This window comes from Parasteatoda tepidariorum, chromosome 2 (genome assembly GCF_043381705.1).
Source record: "Parasteatoda tepidariorum isolate YZ-2023 chromosome 2, CAS_Ptep_4.0, whole genome shotgun sequence".
NCBI classification, from domain to species: Eukaryota; Metazoa; Arthropoda; class Arachnida; order Araneae; family Theridiidae; genus Parasteatoda; species Parasteatoda tepidariorum.
This window is the reverse complement of record NC_092205.1, coordinates 85,747,307-85,772,397: the sequence shown is the minus strand read 5'-3', so window position 1 is coordinate 85,772,397 and position 25,091 is coordinate 85,747,307. Positions and strand designations below refer to the sequence as shown.

Below are 25,091 nucleotides of genomic sequence, written 5' to 3'. Positions count from 1 at the left end.
TATAATAATTAAACATGATAATAAAATTACAATGCTAATTTAAAAAACACTTTTCAAATTTAAAGTTTAAGTGATAAAACTGCCATACTTTAAGGGTTAGATTAAATTTAGTGTATAGTTTTATTAAGAAACCATGGTTCAGCTGTATTGTGCCAAGTTCAAATAATCTTATGTACAGTTAAATAATCATGGTAACAGTTTTATAAACTAAGCCCGATACACAAACAAAAACAGAATAAATAATCAAAATAAATAATAATTACTATTCTCAAGAAATTGCGCTGTGTGAAATAGGTAACTACATTAAAAACACCATAATTAAAGGAGAAAAGCTGAAACCCCTTTATTGCCCCTGAAGTTTAGTGCCATAGCAAAAACTTATGACACTACTTAGTTATTTTTTAAAAAAAGTATAATTTTAAAAATTTAACTTACCTCCATTCTTTCTACAGGACTATCAGAATTATTTGCTTTTTCAAGAAGATCACTATATTCCATGTTTTCTGCTAACCTCTGTAGAAAGCTTATAGGCTCATTAAAAACAATGGGCATAGTAATCTTTGAGAGTTCCTGTTTATAGAAAAATAACTCTAATGTAAGCAAATGAATAATTTAGGAACAATACAAACAGTTATGAATTTTTTTTAAAAAGTTATCAAACCTTGCCAATACATTGCTTTAATATACTCCAAACACTAAAATCATTTCTTGAAAATTGTGGCACTGGTAAAGTCAACCTGTAATGAAATATTCAAATTTACAGGGGCAAAATAATTTTTTTTTTTTTTTTTTTGCAGTTTGTCAAGATTTATCAATAAAACATAAAAGAAAAAAGTAAGGTTATTTTACTAACAAAGTTTTTAATATGTAAGCATTTTAAAATTTGATAAATTTATACTTTCTTTCAAAGATAGTAAATAAAAATAAAATTTGATGTTTTTAATTAAAATCGAATTATGGTTCTAGATAATAGGGGATAATTTCTAGGAGATAATTTGCACATTCTAGGAGGTAATTTGTATATTCAAAACATACTCATTATTTTAGTATTAACACATCAAATTTATCAAAAAATTTTGTGGAAATTTTTTTTAGAACGAATTTATATTCGTATTCTTGTGACGATGTACCTTTTTTTTATTAAGTTATTTTTTTTTGTTCTATAAAATCTATGTAAAACAAAGCAAAATATTTTTAAATATTGTCAAGATTATAATACTATGAAAGTACACAGTTATCTTTAAATGATTTGAAAAGATTCTCAGTCACATGCATAGTCCACAACAAAAAATTTAATTTTGTTGTATGTATGTAAGAATAAAATATTGAAGGCAGATGTGTGTGTGAAAACAATTATATTTTTAAAAGTGTAGTATGAAAAAAAAAGAGTCTAATATTGTTGGATATACAAAATATTCACAATGGTTTTATTTAGATATCTAAAATATGAAGTTCAAGTTTGCCTCACAATGTTCAACTTTTTAAACAATAGATTAATATTGAGAGAATTGTAGAGGTTGGAAATTATATTATATCTAGATATACTGTAATTTAACAACTAAAAAAAAATATACTCATAGAGCAATATCAATCTAAATTTAAATCAATAAAGGTTTCATATTTATGTTTTACTTATTGAACTCTTTAAATTAATAAGCGAATTTATTAGGTTATAGCATAATCATACTCTTTTTGTCACGTACAGTTGTTGAAGCATCTAAATTAGCTATCAACAATAAATTTTTAGTATCATCCTCAATTCTACACACACACAGGGATGAGATTAGCCAAAAGGCAAAAAAGCTGAATTTCCACGATAGTAAATTTTACGCAAGCGCAACCCTTTAACAATAAATTCCAGGCAGTTTAATGTAATAAATAATGTGTTGATATACAATTGTGTACTAATCTATTATTATATAAATGATTACATTGATACTCAACATTTAGTGAAAATAAAAATTACCAATTGAAAAAATAAAGCTGGAAATTATATTTTTCCTCAGTTCACATAAGAGACAATTTTTACTTGAAAAACTACCTGGTTTAGCAGATTAAAACTACTAAGAATATACATTAATATTTCATTTCTTTTAATAAATACTGTTATGTGATTTATAGCAAATTTATCAGTAATATTACTTTTTAAATTATATTGGAAAAAAAAACTTTAACAATGGACCGAATCATTATGTTCATATTATAGTCTAATCTAACTAGAGCCCTCTGAAACATATCAATAACAGTGAAGTAGAAATATATAGTAACTCCTTAACATACAAAAATTGCTATTTTAGTTTGAAAAATTACATGACAATCAGCAACTGTTTAGATAATTGTTTTTTATTTGATAAGAATTTTGCATTTTATAGCATAAATAACAGCAATTATAAATAAAATTTTGATGATGAGTTAATTAACTCTTTTTCCCCAAAAATTTTTTTTTATTAAATCCCTTTTTAAGTGATTGCTTTTGTTTGCTATATCTTTTATGTTTGCTATATTTAGTCGTTAGTCCATCTTCAAACATCTTGTGACAAATCCTATTTTTTCTTCTTTGCAAGCACAGAATGTAAGTTTTGAATATATTCCCTTCCAGTTTCTCTGATGTTGTAACACTTACATATACTAATAATCGTCGTTAGAAAAACAGTCACCTTTATAGTAACTAATTTAAAAAAAATTTACTTCTTACAAGAATCGCGATAGTTGATCTTAAAATTGCGTGAATATGAATAACAATTATGGATTTTGAAATCACATGAATATGAAACTAGATATACGATTTTGAAAATGAGAAAATACAAACTGGGATATAGAATTTTTAAAACGCGTAAATACAAATCACGATTCATAATTTTTAGATTGCGTAAATACGAATCATGATGCGTAATTTTTAGATTGCATAAATAAGAATTATGATGCATAATTTTTAGAATGCGTGAATGCGAATCCCAATGCCTTATTTTAAAATCACGTATAAATACGAAAATCAATATTTGATATTATAAACTGCATGAGCAAATCAGGACATTGAGTTTTAAACTTGCGTGAATACGAATCGCTACATAGGTTTTTAAAAAGGTGTAAATACAAATCACAATATCGGATTTTTAAATCTCGTAAATAAGAATCGCAATGTACAATATTCAAATCGTGTGAATAAGAATTGCAACTCGTAAATATGAAAAACTATGTTTGATATTAAAATCGTGTGAATAAGAATCGAGATATTAGCAGATTCCAGGCTTGGGGCCCCTAAAAGGCTTGTCAGAAGCAGCGTCGTTTGAACTACAAAAATCGGATCTATCTGGAGGGCGGGTAAAAAATTCGGAAAATCTTATCTGCTGCGAGTAAAAGGGGAGAAAATAGCTAAAATGCGAAAGGATTGGTGGCTATGTAGTTTGAATTTTCTGTTTCTCTTTGAAAATCGGTGAATTTTCTGAAAAAGCGGAATACTTATAAAAAAAAGTGAAATTTTTAGAAAATCTGAATTTTTGATAAAAAAGCTGAAATTCAAGAGATGGGGAAAAAGGAGGAAATCCGCTAAAAAGCGGAAAAATCTCATCCCTGACACACATCTTTTTTTCCTTTATTTGGTACCCTAACGCTATTTTTCACAAAATACTTCTGGCACTTGAAACATTTTTATTACCAATATTCTTTAGATTTCTCTATATAAAAAAGGAACTCTACAAAGTATTTCATTCAAGTTTCAAAAGAAATAAAACGGAGTAAAAAAAAAAAAGCAGAAAAGGATTGCCTGTTGGTTACTATGAAGGGTGAATACCTATAAGACTCAAAGCTAAGCATTCCTATAAGAGCCCATAGTAAGCAAGAGAATCATGGAGTTTAAGGCTCCTGATATCAAAGAATGATAGTGGCAATTTTGGACATCAACATAGGCAAAATTAAAAAAAATTTGCTACTGGCAGCAAAGCAGAAATTTCTGAAAATATGTGGCCACTTTTTTTGAAAATGCAAAAATTAAATCAATTAGAGAAAATGCTGAAATTAAAATTTAATGCAATTCTTCTGAAACACTTCTCAAAATAAGGAAAACATTACAAATTTTATTTCAAAATGTCAGAAAAATTTTAAGAAACAAGCATAAACTAAAATAATTTCCAGAATCAGATGTGTTCTAGACAAAAAAAGTGGAAGTTGCCAAATTATTTTGTAATCACCTGTTTTTAAATCAAGTTGCCCTGTGTTCAGTGGCGATCCTTAATTTTTTCCTATTTTTTATTCCCTAAACAGACCGTTACATACTGATCTAAAGCTAGGTGGGCTTAAAGCCATCATTAGGGCTTTAACCCGTGCGTCAATCTGGCTTTATTACTGAGATTAATGTAACAGTTAATTACCTTCCCCATTTGGATGGTTCGGAGTTTTTGAGGCTATCAGATGAAACAGAAAATGATGCAAAATACCCAGTTGTTTCACTTGGTACTGCTGTATCTGAATTTGATATGGTGTCATCATCATTTTTATCTTTGACAGAAGACGGATAATCTACAAGAAATAGAAAACAAAAAAAAATGAAACTTTTAGGTAAAAATTTATAAACATAAACATGGTATAACATATCAGCTTAAATACGACAAATGATATTTTTGACTATTTGATATTAGAGGGACAGCTAGATAAATTGAAACTAAAGCTCACTAAATTATTAAAAATATACAAGTGGGCGACCTTTGTGCTAAAATACAAACTAAAGGCAAACAACGTTAAATAGCACAAAAATATTTGTAAAATACAGACAGCTGTTTCGGATGCTCAAAGGGCAACCTTCATCAGTGCAACAGAAAGAAATGAGAAGGGGGAATTTTTTTTTTAAATATTTTTTTTCTTTCTCATTTCTTTCTGTTGCACTGATGAAGGTTGCCCTTTGAGCATCCGAAACAGCTGTCTGTATTTTACAAATATTTTTGTGCTCTTTAACGGTGTTTGCCTTTAGTTTGCACTAAATTATTGTAAGGAGGTGCTCAGACCTCCTCAAGCCATAGAGTTGAAATGAAAATATGATGCATAAGAGGTGCTCAGACTTCTTCAAGCTATAGAGTTGAAATGAAAATATGATGCATAAGAGGTGCTCAGACCTCTTCAAGTCATAGAGTTGAAATGAAAATATGATGCATAAGAGGTGCTCAGACCTCTTCAAGCCATAGAGTTGAAATGAAAATATAATGCATAAGAAATAAATTATAAGCAAACTAGAAAAGTCTTGTAAGTTCTGTAAACAAACTATACAAAATGGGCGCCATTGCCGCTCATATATCTCCCTCAGTTAGACATTTAAAACAGTCTTTCCCAGTATTTCAGACATAGAAAAGTTTCGATTTGAGTCATAGTTTTGAAATTAACTAAGCTAAAAACAAGCTAGGAATTTTTTTTTTTAAATAATAATTTGGTAGATATTTAAAAGATGGCAGATATTTTTAAAATTTCTTTTTCACATGAGAAATTTTTAGAACTATTATAACTCAGTATAATTATATAGTTTCCTACAAAAATAGAATGTAACACATGCCGTATATAATTGAGACTGTAAGTAAATAATTGTAAAATAATGTTAGTGAAAAATAGCATTGACTTTAAATTATGTCTTAAAATTATAAATAAGATTTACATATAAACATCACATATATAGGCAAGAAAACATCAATTTATGTAATTCTGAAAATAGATTAAAATATACAACAGTTAAACACAAAAGCAGCAAATTTAAAATTTATCATAAAATATTAACAGAGTTGGATTTAGGTATGATGAGGCCTGGGGCTGATGTATAACTGGGCGTTCAAAGTTACCAAATTTGTTAAAATGTATCACTATTTAGAGAAATTAAAAAATATTTTATGAAATCAAATTCAAGTTAATCTTGTTTTACAGAAATTTAAAATGAAAAAAGCGGTCTTGAAATTTTTAATTTTTTCCATAAATAATTATGCTAAACATTAAAATCCAATTAAATATCTAAGTCAGCAAAAGTAATTTGAAATAATAAATGTTGCACAGTAGTAAGAGCTATCAAACACACAAATTTTCAAAACCATAAGACAAATTAGAACTGTCCATTTTAACTTAACTTGCTAAATTTTTGTCAACCAAACAAGGCCAAGAACATGGCAGGGGAAAAGTGGGATGATTTCTTTTTCTTCAATGATTAGAAATTTCTAACAGTTAGTTCCCTCAATATTTCAGACAAATAAAATTCATGAATTATCATCAATTCTTTAAAGCTAAAAACAAGAAAGAGATAAAATATTTAATCTTTTAGCAGGTATTTAGCATGTTTAAGAATTTTGAAGCTTGGAATTTAGAGAACTATTTTATGTGTTTTTTTATTTCATTTTTTTCAAAAAATTGGGTTCTTGTGAGACCTAATTACAGCAAATCAATTAGAAAAATCCAGGACTTGTGGCTTGAAGCAAAACAAAATGGATAAAATTAAGGAGTTGGATGAAGGGTATTGAAGGAAATAACATGCCCATATTTAATTTTTATGTATCTTAAGAATTTTACAATGAAAATACATTTTTAATAATTCTAAGGAAAGAGTAAAATACTAAGCTTGAAAATATCTAATAAATTTTATAAAAAAATTACATGAATAAATTTTACCTTAATAAATTTTAGAACCTCCTTGTGGGGCCCTGAAAAATTTGGGGGTCTGGGACAACAGCCTAACTAGCCCCCCCCCTTAATCTGGTACTGATTAAACAACATTAAAAAATGGTATATTAGAAAAACTATTAAGAATAGAAACATTGATTTAGTTAATGAAATTAGTTCACAAATGGTAAGTAATGAATTTAGTTCACAAATGAAATAAAAACCATAATTTTTCTTTATTTTAAAAATTTTGTTAAATATATCAATTGAATAATACTTGATAACATTATTACATTTTTTTAGAAATTCATATTTGCACTAACAGTATTCGTTTGACACCAGTAATAATTTAAATTTATACAGTTTCTATCACTAACATTTAATATCAAATATCAATAGCATTAAATAGCATAAAATATCAAATAATTCAATTGGAAACAATAAATCCAAATTTCTTATAATATTATAAAGATTCTAAAATTTAACCTAATAATTTTCTAACTTAAACTGACAACAACTTCAAAGTTTAATGAAGTAAATATAAGTTTTTTGTTTATTTCAGAATTATTAATATTATTAAAAAACAAAGTTGTGAAAACAATATAAATCAATTCCCGAATTTGTAAAAAAAAAAAAAAAAAAAAAAAAAAAAAAAAAAAAAAAAAAAAANAAAAAAAAAAAAAAAAAAAAAAAAAAATATACAAACATTTTTTCATGTTTTCTATGAATGAATAAGTCTTAAGTTATGAAAATAAAAGAAAAGAAAAGAAAATGAAATCAAAACAAAAACAAATTTCTCGGTCTATTTCATTTTACGCACCTGGCAACGGTCTGTAATTAGTCGACTGGTAACTTCGTCGTTTTTCACTGTCTTTCTTCTCGTGCATCTCGTTGTATTTTACTCTGTGCGACGTAAAGTATTCTGTGATGGCCTTCATCACAATACAGGATTCACTCTTATTAATCGACCTTTCACACTTATAAAAAAAAAAACTTTCTTCTTCTATCTCTTTTAGAGGTCAAATTACGATAAATGACGAGGCTAACACTAGTTGAGCATATGGAGAAGGGAAACGGAAAACGAACGCACGGAATAAAAAAATAAATCGAAATGACTACTCGCGCAATTTGTTTGGCGAGATCGGAGGGTTGCTATCGTAGCGATTTTGTCTCTTAAAAAAAAAAAAAAAACGATTCTAATTTATCCATTCGTGTCATATGTCTGACAGATATGCAGGTAAACGAGAGAATTTTTTTCCCGCTTTTCTCTCTTAACAATCCAAACTTAAAACAAAGCAAGAAGAATTGTGATTGTGTGGGATAGTTGTGAATTTATATATCATTTTTAAACGATTTCATGTTTATAACTATAGTTGAAGGATATTTGTTTTTGAAATATTCCAGATCTATAAGACTGTTTACGCTTAATCTAAAGCTTTTCTTTATTTTTTCGGAAGAAAAATTATTACGAAATAATAAAGTTACCGTCTGCAGTTTTTAAATTTCTCCAAGACATTGACGAACTCACGCTTAGATTCAGTTTTTACTAATAAGTTTGAATTTGATTCAAAACATGTTAGAGAATAATATAAATATTACATGTTTTTATTTATAATGTGTGACTCGTATAATTCGACTCAGATATAATTCATGTAGAAAACCAAAAACTGGCGTTTTCAGTGACGTACAAAGAAGGGGGAAGGGTGCAAGGGAAAACACTAAGGAGACTAAAACCTTAAATCTATTATTCTTATATTAAATTTAGCAATAGATAAATATCTCGCTCAAACAAAATATATTATAAATAATAAACTATAATTTTCAAACGAATTAATAATAAAATTTCTAGTCATAAAAATTTAAACAGACTTTTACATTTAAGAAGAAAAAAAAAATTCTTGTTTTAAATAAATATATTAGAAATTCCTATAGAAGAAATTCCACACATATTTACATAAAAATGTATTTAAAATATGGATTTAAATTATTAAACATATCGCTCCATGATTTTTTTTTTTTTTTTTTTTAATAAAATGTATTTTTGCCCCTTTTGACTAACTATTTCAAGAGCTCCCGGCATCCACAGATTTCTGCACTCCACTGATGTTCTCTCTAATCCTCCCTTCCCCCACAAAATGCATTTTGTCAAAAAAATAAACAAACTTCATTGAACAATGCTTGGAATAAATAATAGCATAACTCTCTAACCCCACAGCAGTGTCAAGATTAAAATTTTCGCAAAGAAGCTAAGGTTGCAGGACGGAAACATTTTTGGCACTCTGAATTAATTTTATCCATATGAAAAATTTTAAAATTACGTTTTAAATTCTACACAAATTATATAAGATTGCAGAACAACAATTTTCAACTCAGGTATTTTATTTCCCATTTCGTTTATGATATTTTATTCTAAAGATAATTAAAAATAATAACGAAAATGCGTAATTTATTTAATTGTTTGCAGAACATAAAAAAATGTATCTTTTTCGTGGTTAAATTGAAAAAATAAAATAAAAGAATGCACGCTTTAGACGTCTGGTGGTTTAAAATTAGTTAAACACATTTCTAATAAAATGTGAAAAAGTAGTTTAACGGACTCATTAAGTATTAGAAGAAAAAATAAAAACAATTGAGTTTTTACTTTCATAAACTAAAAACATTACTATGGTTTGGCGTAAGTTGCAGATTCGAGTTCACGTGACTGTACGCTTATAAATACATAGAGATGGAAATGTATATTCAACAACTACGTATTGATTACTGATAATAAAAGAAATAATGCTCGATTTGCTGACAATTTAGCTTTATTCTGAAAGTTTCCTTTCACGCAAGCATGAGAAACATTAAAACATCGATAAATCGAATGTACATAATTTTCCTTTTAGTAAATAAGCAGCAAGTTTGAAGATAATTGTAATTTAAGTCAAAGCAGAACACGCAAAGCTACTGCATTCTAGTTTTGCTAGTTCCTAATGGTCATCTAAATCAAAAACCTAAAGCTAACTTTAGTTTTCAATAATAGATTTTAAAAAAATAAACATAATTTTAAATTTTTTTTTCTTCAGTACTAATTAACATTTAGTACAGTTATTTTTCCGTAGTTACACGAAGATAATTTTTCGTAGAACTTTTTGTATAGTAATAATAAAAAGAAACATTTTATTTGTACTTAAAATTTTTTCTTAAATAACAGAACAAGCTATACAATATTATTAAATTGTAGGAATATAAACAATTAGAAATTCTTATAATTACGGAAAATATTGCTAGAACAATTAATTATAGTTCGGGCGTATAATTTTTGTTATTAAAAAAGTTTTTAAAAATAAAATATTAATTATAAATTGAAAAATAAAAATTACAAAAATACATAGAATTAAAAAAAAAGTACATTAAAATTTAATTTTCCGTTTTTTGAGTTTTTCGTAATCCCTTAGTCCAAAATAATACCGACAAAATTTCATTGAAACAAAACTAATTACAAAGCATTCATTCGGATTCAATTTCTTCCCTAAATAATAAAACAAGCTATAATGCCATTAAATTGTAGGAATATTAAAAAACATAATTCTTTAAAATAAGAAAGTGTTGCTAGAACAAATTAATTTATTCCTATACCAAAATGTTTGATTTTTATCTCCTAATTACGAAAAAAAATTGAATTTAAAGGATTATTTACAAATTTAAAATGTACAAAGTTAATAATTAAACAGTCAATAAAAATTGGAGAATTTTAATTCCATAGCTTTTATTAGCTTTTTGTAATCTCATAGTCAACACTAAATTCCAAAGAACATAAGTAAAATTTGTAACAAATTCTAGAAATTTCTCGATTTCACTGTTTAAAGGCAAGAGGTAAACTGGAAACAAATTATAAAAACTTTGTTGAACAGAACAGATAGTTGAGAGAAAAATAAGTAAGAGTATGATGTAGAAGTTAATTTATAAAAAAAAAGAAAAAAAAGATCGGATGATAAATTATAGCAGATAATGTCACTTATCTGATATTCTCTTTTCCTTTTATTAAACAATACATGTTGCAGTTTTAAGACTAATTATTAATTTCCTTCAAGCAATTTAAAACGTCTATTAAAAAATTCTGGCATGAAATCTTTAGTGTGTAATGAAGTCACGTTAAAAATAAAGTTTAAAATTTAAAAAAAAAAAGCATTTGAAAATTTAAATGAATTACGTCGTTATTCGCAGAATATTGGAAGATATTCATAGGTGAGTAACATAAAATAAATTAACATGATTATAAAAAGGGCGATTTTTATTTCGTGTTTTTTTAATTTAAAACTTCATTACATATTAACAGATTGTTAATAATTTACTCCCACGAAAGACAACAATAGAAAATGCAATAAACAGTTATTAGAATCAAATCAAACATATACAAATTACATATAAAATTACAGCTTAAAATTTATATGTAATTAGTGAACGTAATAATTAAATAAAACGTAATAGACGAGTTTTATACTGCGTAAAAACAGTTTCTTTCCTCCTAAGAAAAATTTGTTAACATGTTTGGTGAATTGTAATTTTCCGTAGTTTTTTTATCTTCTCGCAATCCTATAGTTCAAAATGAATTCTGAAAAAAATGAAAAAAAATTCATCTCAGTTCTCATTCTAAAGAAGTCGTGTTCATTGTCATTCATCTACACATATATATTCATTTACTTACTAAATGTATGGATTTATTTACAAAATGTATGGGTATGAGGAACAACGTCACGAGTCATCTTTTTTCCAAAGGTGGCATTTTTGCATCAAACTGTTCCTTAGTATTGTTCACTAATAGGTATTAAGCTTTTTTAGAATTTCGTTTAAATGGCAACACACAGAAATGCTTTGCCTGTATAGTATGTAGTGAATTTTTTCAATTGAAAAAACTCTCTTCTGAACAATTTGAAATTGTGGCTTATCATTTATACTGGTACATTTATGTGTGTAAGGATGAAATATTGAAACTGCTGTAGATGTATCAGAAAAGACAAAGTGACGGAAGGTCAAAAATAAATAATAAAAAACATTTTTCTCACGCGTCTCTCTTTCATAACTTGCTTTATTGATGGTGTTTAAAAAAACTAGACGATTAACAACAATTTTAGATGATGACGTTCTCTGCTATTTTCATTTGCCTGTGTATGAATTAACGCTCAACCGATTGCTATGGAACTGTTACTATCAATTATACATATGTTTATTTAGATAGTATTTGCTTAAACAAATAATTATTTTCACGTGAATTTATCTATCTATATTATATTTTTTGAAGTATATACGATTTTCTGGTTTGAAAGATATTTTATGCTATATCAGGAGACTTAATATCGGTTTTTAACAAAACTGCCTCATTCACGCATTAATATGCCCTGCCAAAAAAATAATAAAATAAAATAAAATAAAAAAGAGCCTACCAACTGTTACAGTATTTCCGTAGTTTCAAAAAATATTTTGCCTTGCTTTTAAACTAACGGCTTAATATTTTTATACACTAGAATTAAGTTCTGATTAAAACTCTGTTTTAAAAATTGCTGCTTTAGTTCCTTATTACCATTTTAAAAAAAATTTCCCAGGAAAACCTTAAATTTTGGGAGATATATGACGATAAATGAAAAACAATATGAAAGGAGCTGCAGTACTTATTTATCAATATCAATGTGTGTATATATTGCTTTCATACCATTTAAGTTTTTTTTTTTTTTTTAAAAAAAAGCACTGAACGACCCTTGGTTAATGGCAAAAGTAATGCTGAAAAGAAACTAACTTCACAGTTGTTCTAAATAAATATATGATTTCACTCAGAGCTGTAATATATTTACGACTATATCATCTTGACATACTTACATTGTTATTTAAACATTCTAATCCAAACATTTATATGAGTTTATTGTCAATGTTTAGGTTTAAATAAAAGCCATTACTATAGTGTTTCTAGAAATTTCTGAAGATGCACTTGCATAATTTTATGTAGATTACAATCTAGAGTTTCATAGTAAAACAAATACTCGCTTACTGCTAGTTTGCAAGGTAAATTTGGATTGAAGACAGTTTCTCCTTATTCATGGAAAGTAATTCGTTTCTAATGAGGTTCACAATTTACAATCGATAACTTGATCCTTTTCCTTAATTTTTATATAAAATAAGATAAATTTAGAAAAAAAATTGCGGTTACAGGTTACTCATTGGCAAAATGGTAGCTGTCGAATTTTTTTTTTTACCCTCTTTATTTTTGATATTTACCTGAATTAGTATTGAAAACGATCCAGTTTGAACTGTAGGTTAGAATTTCTGATTATTAATTAAAACAAAACAAAAATATTGTTCAAATGATTAAATTCTCTTTCATTCATAACTCAAGAAGTATTAATGGGATCTCTCTGAACCCATATCTCAAAAATAAACTCACTAACTTAAGGCATAACAAAATTTAAAGTGAAAAAAAAAGAATTGCAAAAAAATTATCAAACAGCAGCGGTCTCCATAGCAACGCATGCAATGACGAGGCATGTGCACTGTTTACTATTACTCTTGAACACAGTTGAAAAGTGTGATGACGCCCAAATAAGGTGCGCACGCCATCAACCCCAAAAACAACACCCATTTTGCCAATGAGTAAAAATCAATAAAGATTTTTTATTTGGTAGTCAATGGCAGGTATAGTACTGAACTTCAGAAAACAAATGGGGATTAGAAAATTCACAGGGCAAGTTGAGAAATGGATATTTTTGCAAATTTAATATACATTTATAACGTATAAATCCGTACGTATTCATTTATGTGCATTATAATTTCTGTTTTGAAAAAAATTTCCGCTTAAAAAGGGATCCTGAGTTGGTTTAAGAAGATCTAGTCTAGATGACTTAATCGCCAAAATATAATTCGTTTTGTTTTTCGAAATTTGTTTTTAAATACTGGTTTATGAAGATTAAAATGAAAATATTGACATTGTAAACTATTTATGTGCAGTTAAAAATTATTACGAAACTGTTTACTTAAGAACAGGTGTAGAGGAAAACGTCCAGGAAATAGTAAATATTATTACTTCTAATACAATGATTTACTTTTTACTGTTGCAGGAGAGATAATCACATGGCTTTAAAAGAATCAATTTTGATGCTACATAATTTTCGTTGTTTTTGCATTATGAATTAGATGACCTCATCATCATATCTATAATTCATGTGATTTGTCATAAAAGGATTTTAAACCGAATAATTAGTTAATGTAATAAAGTTTGTTGGAAATTTAAAAGAAATAAATAACAATAAGTTGATATTAAATTAATTAGCATGATAGATAGTTTTGAACAGACGTAGCCAGTGTGAAGAAAGTTTCCAAAATCAGGTAGAATTTTATTACATTATGTATTGAATGTAAAGTTTAAAGGAGCAAGAGCCGGAATCGGCTGAACTGCTCTAAAGTTAAACATTTATGTACTCTTGGTAAGTTGATAACACGGTGTTGTTAAAAATCTTAGGTGATTTATTATAAAAGTGCGCCATAAAAAATGATGGAAAACGTTTTAACAATAACTCAATTAAACGTTCTTAAAGGGAAAACAACTATTTCATCCATACTGTCAAAAAAAAATTTTTATCGCAGCATTATTTTTTTTGAAGTTTTCAACTTAATTTTGGAGAGAAAACTATTATTAAAAGCGAGACGTTTTGTACATCTATACACTCTAAACTATGAAATCGTACAGTAATGTATAAAAGTATTTGGGGAGCATATTTAAGTTTATGGAATTAAAATTGATTAATGTAATTCATTTAAAATTACTTTGCGTGTTCTTTTTTTAATTTAAGTTCGGTGGAGTTGCATCTTTGCAAATTTTCATAAAGTACTATTAAGAAATTTATTATTATGAGCGTTGCCTTTCAGAAAGAACAATTTTGACAATGCGTAGTTTGTCTTAGCTATTACGTCTCTGGTTTTTGTGTAGAGATGTGGGAATTCTGGAAAGTGGATTGGAAGATAAAGAAGTCGAAATGAAAAATGCATCATCGATACAAAAATTCTGCCTTAATTAGTCAAATCTGAAACAGTTCTAAAAAAAGTCGTCTGACCCACAAATGCACTAATTTATTGCTTGTGTTAGCCAATACAAAAATGTTTCAAAGGATTTTTACATCTGCCAATCGTCACGAAGCAAAAATGTGTGCGAAACAATCTTGGGATTTGTAATATTTGTATTTAAAAAAAATATTGCTATATTCTTAAAAAAAAAATCCTTGATAAACATTTTATTAATCGATTGCGAACGATATTAAATAAATGAGACGTTTTATAGACAGCCATTAAAGAATACACGTTGGCAGGTGAAATTCGATTATCAAGGATAAACAGCAAGTGTTCGTTTTACTAAAATACAAGAATTTCGTTTCAAAACCAAACAGAAATATACCAGCATAGCAAGATAATCAAATCTTTACTTCAAATTCGAGTTAAAATTGAACGTAATGTTTCATACATTTTATTAATAACTAAGTTTCGTTAAAATGATAACATGGGCCATTTTATAATGGGCTCATGACAAAATCACCTAATAAGGAAAATTTTACTATGACCTCTATGTGGTCTTTTGATAAGGGGATAAATCACCATTTTTGCATTATCACTTATTTTGATCATCAACTTTAATAGAGAATCATCTGTTAAAATGAATTCTTCCTCAGTCATGGAAAAAAAAAAGAAGAAAACATTAATAAATATTTGTCATGAGTATAACACCTGCGCCAAAATGTAAACAGAATACCCGTGACTACGAATTGCATTATTTAGAAAGGAATAATTTTTATTAGCATAATTTTTCATTGATTTTGGTCAGGATGGTTAAATTAATGATTATTTATGAGAAATTTTAACTCTAGTCAATTTAAAGAACAAAAAAGAAAAATAGGTAACATTCAAGGTTTTAAAAATTATTTGTGAGATCGGCTTAGTAATGCCACAGAATTCCAATTTTGTTGCTATCAAACAGTGTACAAACAGGTTATTTTTATTTAATTTATTTACTTTGTTTAAAATTATTTAGGGTTTAAATTAAGGTTGGCATATTTTAAATCAATATTTAAATAACTTAATGTTTTCGAAAAAAATCAGAAAAAAGTATGATTTTAGTCTAAAATATTTTAAATAGAGACAATTTATGATTATTAATACACACACTTCAGGTTGCAATGTTTTTAAAAGTCTGATGTCATTGATATTAAAAATTTTATCAAGAAAAATGTTCTAAATAGACAATTGAATGGGAAAAAAAAGGAGATAGAGATTAAATGTGAATTCAAGTGCCGTGAAGCTTTTAATTTTCCATAAGCTTTACATAAAATAATTGGGCTGGAAAAATTGAAAATTCCAAACACGAAAATAATTAATAAAATAACATTAAAATAAGAAGCTAAAATTATTTACTTTTGCTAGAAAGTTTATTTTTATCATTTTTAAAAAATAGAAAGATTAACAACAAAAAGAATTTTTTTTTTCTTCTCGTCAGCAAATTTATGAACTGAACTTTAATCTTGCAACCACCTACAATGTTGATACAACATTGTATACGACTCACTGTTCTAAAAACTATCAGATAAGATTAACCGTCAACTAATTTCGTAACATTTAATATCTTGAGCAAATCTGAGTTCTAAGAATAAATTTACCGTGCAATGATATTCATTTCATTCGTTTAACTTATCTTTTATGCATCAACTGATCAGTCTAAACATCAATCATTTTTATTGAAGATCATATTATATGTTAGCACATAATACGAATATATTACATAATTTGTTACTTTTAGTATAATTTATGATAAAAGCATAAAATATTTAAATATTAAATAAATAATCCCAAGAAATTGAAGCAGTAAGATATTACCTGATTAAAAAAACTTCTTTCGCTTCAAAAATATATTCGGGTGACAAGTTTTGAGAATGGAAGCCTATTTATTAAGCGCTTGAAACATGTCGACTGCTATTTATATATTTTTTGAAGTGAATGAAGTTTTTATATCAGGTAATAATTAAATGAATTCGAAGTATTTTTTTAAGTTTTTATTTTATATTTCTGAGGAGGTTGAGTTTCCTTTTCTAATTCTATTTAATTTTATTTTCATTAAGAATCTTAAAATTTTTTTTTTAAATTGAATTACTAAAAGTTAATTACACTATTAAATTTTATTGAGAAAATGACTCAAATAACGATCGTGTCAAGAGAGATAATTTTTACTTGTAACAGAAAATAAAGGAATATTTGAAAAAACTCACTCCCTAAATTAACAATTTTGTTATAGGCTCTATGATTTTACTTTTCAAAGAAATTTCTTTTATAAGCGGTCATATACATTAGTTGATAACTTAACAATTACAACTAACGATATTTTAGATGATGGCTTAGCAAATTTAGATTACAAAAATTCTCAGCCGCAATGGCTTAGGGGATAGAGTGCTCGACCGGGTTCGAATCCCAGTCGATACGAATTCCGGCTTGCACCGACCACAGTGCTGACGTGAAATATCCACAGAGATAGACGGATCATGGGTTAGAGTTAGAGTCCCCTTGCCGTCAGGCTAACAGTGGGAGGTTCTCGTGGTCTTCCTCTCCATGTAAAGCAAATACGGTTTAGCTCCATCAAAAAGTCCTCCACGAAGGCAAATTTGTCCCAATACTCGATCCAGGAGTTCCCTTTTCTTCTGGATTGGGTTCAAAATTACAAGGCCGGAGTTGAACATTAGTAGTCGTAAACCCATAAAATTGGGTCGGCTGTTCAACGACGGTTATAAAATAAATAAACTCTAAAATTAAATTTATGCAATATGTGAATACCACGGTATTTTTCGCTCAGGAAATTCTATCTCAATTGAATAAATGGTTTATTGTAACCATTTAATGTATATTATTATTATTATAATAAATGGTTTATTATATTACAAACCAGGGCTGTGGGTAACCAGAGTCTAGGGAAAAATTTACAGCAAATTGGAATCCGTCTCGAAAAAATTTGCTTGACTCAGATTTCTGTTGGTTAAAACTTGTCAAGTCCTTAGGTTAAAAGAAAAGATTTTTGATGTTACGAAAATTATTTAGACCATTGCTTATAACGGTGTGAATTTCTCAAATGAATATCAATGACAATTATTTAAGTTATAACTTATCACAAACTTAATTTATCATATTTGAACGTTTCTGTGAGCCTATGATTGATCTATTGAGTTATTGCTTTGATTGAATATTAATTATAAATTATTATTAAGTTAATTATTACTGAATCAGAAACTCAAAAACCAATTTTGTTTGACTCAGACAAAAGTTTAATTAAAATTATGAGCAAATGAATATGATGTATTGTTTGTAATAAGTTCATGAATATTCACTATAAACAATTTTGTTGTAATATCATTTTCATATATGTACCAGTGCGTGAGATACTGATATCCAGCCATTTTCTTATAATGGTTTCACACAATTTTAATAATTTGTACAAATAAATTAATTAAAATTTCTTTTTTAATTGTGAAAATTTTAAACAAGTCACATAATTATTGTATAATTTTTTTTAGGAATTTTATAATTGTGTACAAATTTATTATTATGAACTGTATAAGAAGAAAGTAAAATTAATAGCGTAAATAAAGAGAGTAAACAACTTATTACATCATGCAGTTTATCCCTTTGATGCAGATGGGACACGGGTGTCCCATTTATATACAGTATTTCTTTTCTGACGCTCTCATTACAGGTAAAAATATGTTTCTATATTGCTTAATTATAAAAAAAAAACAGCCAAATATTTGCAAAAACATTTTTTATATTAACAGAATTAAAATATATAATCCAAAAAAAAGTAGTTCGAAGAAATTTTTTTTTTTTATTCATTTTCAAAAATTTATCAATAATTGATTTTGTAAATCGCTGATGAATAACTGTTTCTCTTAGATCGAAATTGCTGCAAATAAATGCAAATTTGAAAAATTATTGTTTGGAAGTGAACCATGTTAGGAAGATTTTACCTTTAACCCTTTGACGCCGGGTTCCCCAATAAATATTTTTTTCTAACATTCTAATTACAAATAAAAATTCAGTTTCGTACTTTTTAATTATAGAAAAAAAACCCAGTTCAATAGTTACAAAAAATTTTTTTTGATTATAGGAATTATATACTTTTACTAAAATATAAAATTTTTTTTAAAAAAAAGAAGAAAAAACTTGGAAGAAACAAATTTTTTTTCCCTTCATATTTTAAAATGTATCAATAATTGATTTTGTAAATTAAAAAAATTTCAATGATGGATAACTGTTTCTCTTAGATCTAAATAACTGCTGTGTTTGTGTTTGAGTTGTGTTTGACAGGTTTTATCTTTAAAGCAGAAAAAGACACTTGTGTTTCAGGCTGTATTTCACAACCATAAATTATTAAAATGCTGAATATAATATTTTTCGTTTCTTTTTTTTTTTTTACCTAAATGAATACAAAATACTGAAAAAATTATTAAAAATACGTTTAATAAAAATTCTAAGTCAAAGCGTTAAAGCAGGAAAAGAAAAACGGTATTTCGTAACCATAAATTATTAAAATGCTGAATATAATATTTTTCATTTATTTTGATCTAAATTATAACAAAATAAAAATAAAAAATTTGAAAGATATGTTTAATAAAAATTTTGCGTTAAGGTTAAAAGGGATAAAAAATATGACCCCTTTTACTATGTTTTTTATTTTTTAATAGTTAAAGATTACAACATTCATTAACAAAAATAACTTCACATTGTAATTTGACTCAAAGCAGTCATACTACACTACACTTAAGGGGGAGGGGGAAACACTTAATAGGTCACAGTATCATGAAAAATGCCATTAGATCAATGAAAAGAAACTTGTTGAAACAATTTATTTTCTATTTATAACTGATGTTATTGTTGAGTATTTACTCTTATGTGATTATCAACTCAGACGGAAAGGATCAGAAGGCCTCTAAGGCTAATCTTGACACAGAACCTCACTATATTATTGGCAGATAAAAATGAAAACAAAACTATAAAAAAACAAGTTTCCCTAAAGTTGTCGACATGTTTTTCTTCTTTTAAGTAATGAAACTATATAATCGTGATTTCGAAAATAATATTTTAATAAACCTCTGCCTTTTCTAAAATAAATACAGTTATAAAAATGAAAATAAAATAAAACTACAGATCCTATTTACTCTTCCGTGGGGGAGGTGGCAAATTTATAAATATTTTTTTATTTTATTTTGTTAAATAAATTGAATCTATATAATGATTTTGTATTCGAAGCTGCTAAATCGTACATATGAAGAAAAAAAAAATTGAAATGCAAAAAATATCAACTTTACACCATAGGAAATAAGAGTTTAATTATTATTATTTATTTATTTTTGATATTTAGGGAGAGAGCTACCATTTTACAAAATTAAGTTTTAAAAGTTCTTCCGATATTGGACTTCAATGTGTGAGATATTTTAAAAGATTGTAAAGTTTTTTTTTTAAAATTAGTCAGTATTTTATAGTTACCGATAAAGCATTAGTGAACAGTTTAATAAAAAATAGTTATATTTAAAACAGAACAGAAGTATTTTTATTCAAACTAAAGCAGTTACCATACTTTTATTAGTTAGGTCCAAAATTTGGACAAGGAATAAAGATCAAAATTTCTGTTGAGTTTGGGACAACCCTTATGAAATTTATGAATAAATCGTCAACTTTGCAATTATATTTTATACCCTGATATGAAGTGTCGTTAAACAATAGAAAAATCCCTCTAAAAAATTCAAACAAATTAGTAAATATAAGTATTTTTACAATGGGATACCTGCATGTGAAGAAGTGTGGATATCTCGATTTTGATTGGTTGTTGAAGTGGCATTTGTTTACGTTGGCAAATGTTCTTTCTGTTCTTTTCGAGTAAGCCAAGTCCGTCAAGTATCAATTCTCTTAAGTGACACATACTTAACTCTTTCACAAAGATTCGTTCTCAAAGATTTAAATTCCTTCACTATATATTTACACAGAGACTTAACACAGAGACAGGCACAAAGCCATGCGGAACGAACAGAAACTAATTATGCATCGAAGTTGCCAGGTACGCAAAACAAAAATATACCACGGTTACAATAAAATATATAAACAAATAATAAATCTAAGTTAAAAAAGTAGACGTGAAAGAATTATATTTCAACTAATTCGATGTGCGATACAGCTCTGTATTGAATTAACTTAGCGTGAATTAACATTCCATCTCATGTCGAGAAACTTTACTCAACTTTAATACGCCATTTTGCAGATAAAGATTAACGAGCGCTGACGTCATAGGTCACATGTGTGAGTATGGGAGGTCTTCTTGAAGTGCAAGTACCCAAATGCATTTGATTTATTTAATGCAGAAAATTAATTGATAAATAATTAAAAGGACACTTTTCTGCTCAACATTGCAGCAATTGCCTTAGAGTCACGCAGTGGCGTGAGAGAAGGTTAAGTAAGTAAATGCCCAGGATCAATTCTTATAGATCAGAAACAAGGAGTGTAATCACTCAAAAAGGAAAAGAAAGAAAAAAAACTAATACAATTAAGAAAACATTGGAATGATACGTTTGTAGAAACCAAAGACCATATTTTGAATTCATTTTTCATATAAACATTAGGGAAAATCAATCTATGGTAAAAATTTATATCTCCAACAAAATATTTTTTTCATTTGAGAAAAAAAAAAAAAAGATTAGGTGATTTTTCTCGTAACGACCTAAAATTTCATTATTATCGCAGTTCTGATAACTACATGTTATTTTTAAAATATGACAGTAAGATAATTTTAGATCAAAATACAAATAATTATATTATTAATATGGATAACACGTAGGAAAGAATAGAGAGTTTATCGTTTTGAAATAAATTCATGGCCCCTATTGGGTTAACTTTGACTGTAAATTATATTTTCTTCATAAAATCACGAATAATACAAATAATTATAAAGTTTTAGTGTTTTTCGATTTCTTTGAATGGAAATCCTCCAGACATCTAGCCCGTATTGGCTAAATGTCTGGGGTTGTTGTCACCCCCCCTGGTCCCCATTTATCTGCGAATAGAGAATATAGCTGGAATATGAAAAATAAAATAAGAAAAGGCTTCACTATTAAGAAAACGCTACATACATATTATCACTAATACAATTTAAAATGAACAAATACTTTAGAATAACTTACATTCTAAAACTAAGGCCTGTGTCCTCATAGTGTAATTATAGTGCCGTTTATAGACACGTTAAGTTAAGGGTTTTCAAACGGATAAATGAAAAATTGAAAATTTTATTCTGAACTTAGCTCCCCTAACTACTTTAAATTATGCTTGTAATCTGAAAAAGATTAAAATTACACATTTTCTTTAAATAATATGTATCAATATTTCTTTGAAACATTGCACGGATGGCAAAGCACATAATTGTTTATGATTTACATTCAGGGGGGGAAAAAGTCAATTATGCTTTTTAATCAGTGTTGTGATTAACACTATTATAAGTAATGACAGCCCCTTTTTTTTAGCTACTATGACAATTGTTATGTAAGGTACTGATTAAAAGACAATTCTAAAAATATATCACTGCTAGCATAGTATTATTTTTAATCTAATCACACAAGGATTTCGCCTGAAAGATAGATTACCAAACAAATAGAAAAAAAAATTCTCGATAAACGTGTTAAGATCTATTATGACGTATTATTTACACTTTAAACAGGAATATTAACAATTATGTAGAAATGAATTTCAACTAGTGCGAGTACACGCGCACTGTTTATCGCAGGAAAATATTTTTGTCCCACGCATGACGTCACCAATAGAGAAACGAGTCTTCACCTCCGCAAGCGACAGGTAATTTATAAGTTGTCTTTGTTTTACTATTCTAACAAAAGCGTTACGTCAGTGATGCATTTCAAAAAATTTTATAGCAATTTGATATGAAGACAGATTTTTAAGTTTCTAAGGATTCAGGTAGTGTTAAGTAACAAGGGTGCGACAGCCTAAATTTAACGGGTATATTTAAAATAATTAAAAATAATAAAATTAGTCAACAATACATAATTTACAGAGGAAAAAAAAAACCTCTAATATTTAAGTTTTTCAGATTGAGCTAATTTTACTTTATTCGTGAATTCAATGTTAATAAAAATAAACGCTAATAAATTTAAGAATGAAGCAAAAAATATGGCGTTGCCTGTAGTGTTAAATGGCACAAGAACTGGAATCGACTATACCGCGGTAAACATAAATGGTGTTACGTATAATACATGTAGCATTATGTATGAATGCAACGAAATTGGAGTTTTATTAAAGTCTCCGACTCAAAAATAAATCTAATTAAAAAAAGAGTTAATACGAGATTCATAACGGCGTAAGTTATGTGACATAAATAATCTATATCAGATAATCTACGACAGTAAGAACTTCCATGTTGTGGTGGCTCAGGGAATAGAGCACTCGTATCCCAAAGAGGTGACATCGCTGGGTTCGAATCCCATCAGCGATGGTGGAGCGATACGAATTACGCACCCGGCTCGCATCGGTAGACGTATAATAAATTAGAGTCCTCTTGCTGTCAGGCTAACCGTGAAGGTTTTCGTGGCTTTCCTCCATGGAACGAAATTAGTTTTATCAAAAAATCTTCCACGAAGGTATATTTCTAACAAAAGAGTTTAACTTGTCTTCTTGTTGTGGTTCAAAATTACAAGGCCATTAAATTGAACATAGGTAATCGTAAAATTAAAATTGGATCAGCTGTTCAACGACGGTTATAAAATAAAATAAATATTTAAAAAAAATTAAAGACACGCTTTTTAAGCTAAATCGTGCATCACGAATAATAAATATATGCTCGCGTTTCAGCTTCTGCACGTTTATATGCACTTTCCCATTAAATTTGGCAATAAATGAGTATCGTGGTGAATTTGTAGTTAAAAAAGGGTTTTATTGATCAGTAATACATTTCTAACATTTTAAAATAATGTTGATTAATTATTGGCTCTTCAGATGGAGACTAAAATAAATTAGCACTTTTGTTAAAATCAAACAGTGTACTTATTTGCAATTGGATTCTAACAAGTGACGTAATCGTAGGTGGCATTTGACGATTCAAAAGCCAATCAAGTTCACACACAGGCGTGACGTCGTTTGCAGGTATCCAATTTAATCTGATTTAAATTTCATAGTTAGGCACATCACTTCACTTTTAGAGTTGCAGTAACAAATATTGAGTTGATAGCAAAACGTTCTTTTGCAAGTCAGTTTTCATATCTTTTTTTGTAACCAAGACGAAAGAAATTTTAACTGTTTTCAACTTTTTTAAGTCTCGCATGGATTTAAATTAGTAATATATTCAAAGAAAAAAAAATCTTTTTGTTTACATAGTGTTTTTGAAGAACAGAAAAGCAGTAGACCATAACAAATAAAATTACGTTAAAATATCAAAACACTTTTTTTTTAAAAAAGTTTAATTGGTAATTAAAATGGACTTCAGCTTACCAAATACTTATATTTTAAATTATTTTTAAAGCCTAGATCAGGGGTGGCGAACCTTTGTCTACAAACGTGCCATTTTTTCTAGAAAATTGTTTAATGAGGTCATAACGTGCCGTTAAATAATTTTGACTTCGTGATTATTGGGAAAATAATAATACTAAATACTATCAACTCAAAACTCTTTATTTACATTGAAAAATAATACATTTTGCAATGTCTCAGTTATACACGTAATTCAACTTAAAGTAACATCAGTGTGACTTCTGTTGTTGCAGATTAGATGACCAATAACTTATATTAGGTTGTAAGACGTTAGTTTAAGCAGGATTGTTAATTTTTTTTGCTAGTTATTTACTGTTAGCTTGATTTTTACGGTTATTATTTGTTTTTTAGTATTAATTTTTAATTTTTTTTTCAATAATTGTTTATTACTTTGTGTATTTTTGTGAATTTTAATTTAATTGTTACATATGCTTCATAGTGTAATAACATTTGTGTAATAACAATTCATAGTGTAATAACATTTGTGTAATAACAATTCATAGTATAAAAGCAAATGTGTTCGGTGGCGTGCCCAAAATATTGCATCGGGTGCCATTGGTGCGCCATCCCTGGCCTAGATGATTTTGATATAGGGTTCCTTAAGCAAACTGAGGTCGAACTGGAATAAATCATTCCTTTTTTTTATTTCCTACTTTAGGAGGTAGGGTTAAGAGATTAACGACACGAAACTAAAATCGAATAAAATGGTAAAACTAGGACACATATCCAGGGGTGATTGTGAGCCCAAATTTCTTGAAAATTTCTTGAAATTTCCGGAAAATTTCTTGAGTTAAAAAAAAAAAAAACGTTGAAAAATTAGAATTAAATTGAAAGTTTAAATTGAAAAATTAGAAAAATAAAAAAGTTTAATTGAAAAATTAGAAAAAAATTTAAACAAG

The 25,091-nt window shown here is 27.5% G+C and overlaps 1 protein-coding gene across 2 annotated transcripts in view; it reads right to left on the bottom strand.

The window, feature by feature from the left end:
- LOC107444361 (oxysterol-binding protein-related protein 1) overlaps positions 1 to 25,091 on the bottom strand; it is a 61,818-nt gene that overhangs the window by 11,540 nt on the left and 25,187 nt on the right. For both annotated transcript variants that reach the window (XM_016058475.4, XM_043047983.2), the window contains exons 15-17: positions 4,368 to 4,515; positions 662 to 737; positions 436 to 570 (exon numbers count right to left, since the gene is read on the bottom strand). In XM_016058475.4, the coding sequence (XP_015913961.1) occupies positions 436 to 570; positions 662 to 737; positions 4,368 to 4,515 (359 nt within the window). The remainder of the gene's footprint in view (positions 1 to 435; positions 571 to 661; positions 738 to 4,367; positions 4,516 to 25,091) is intronic.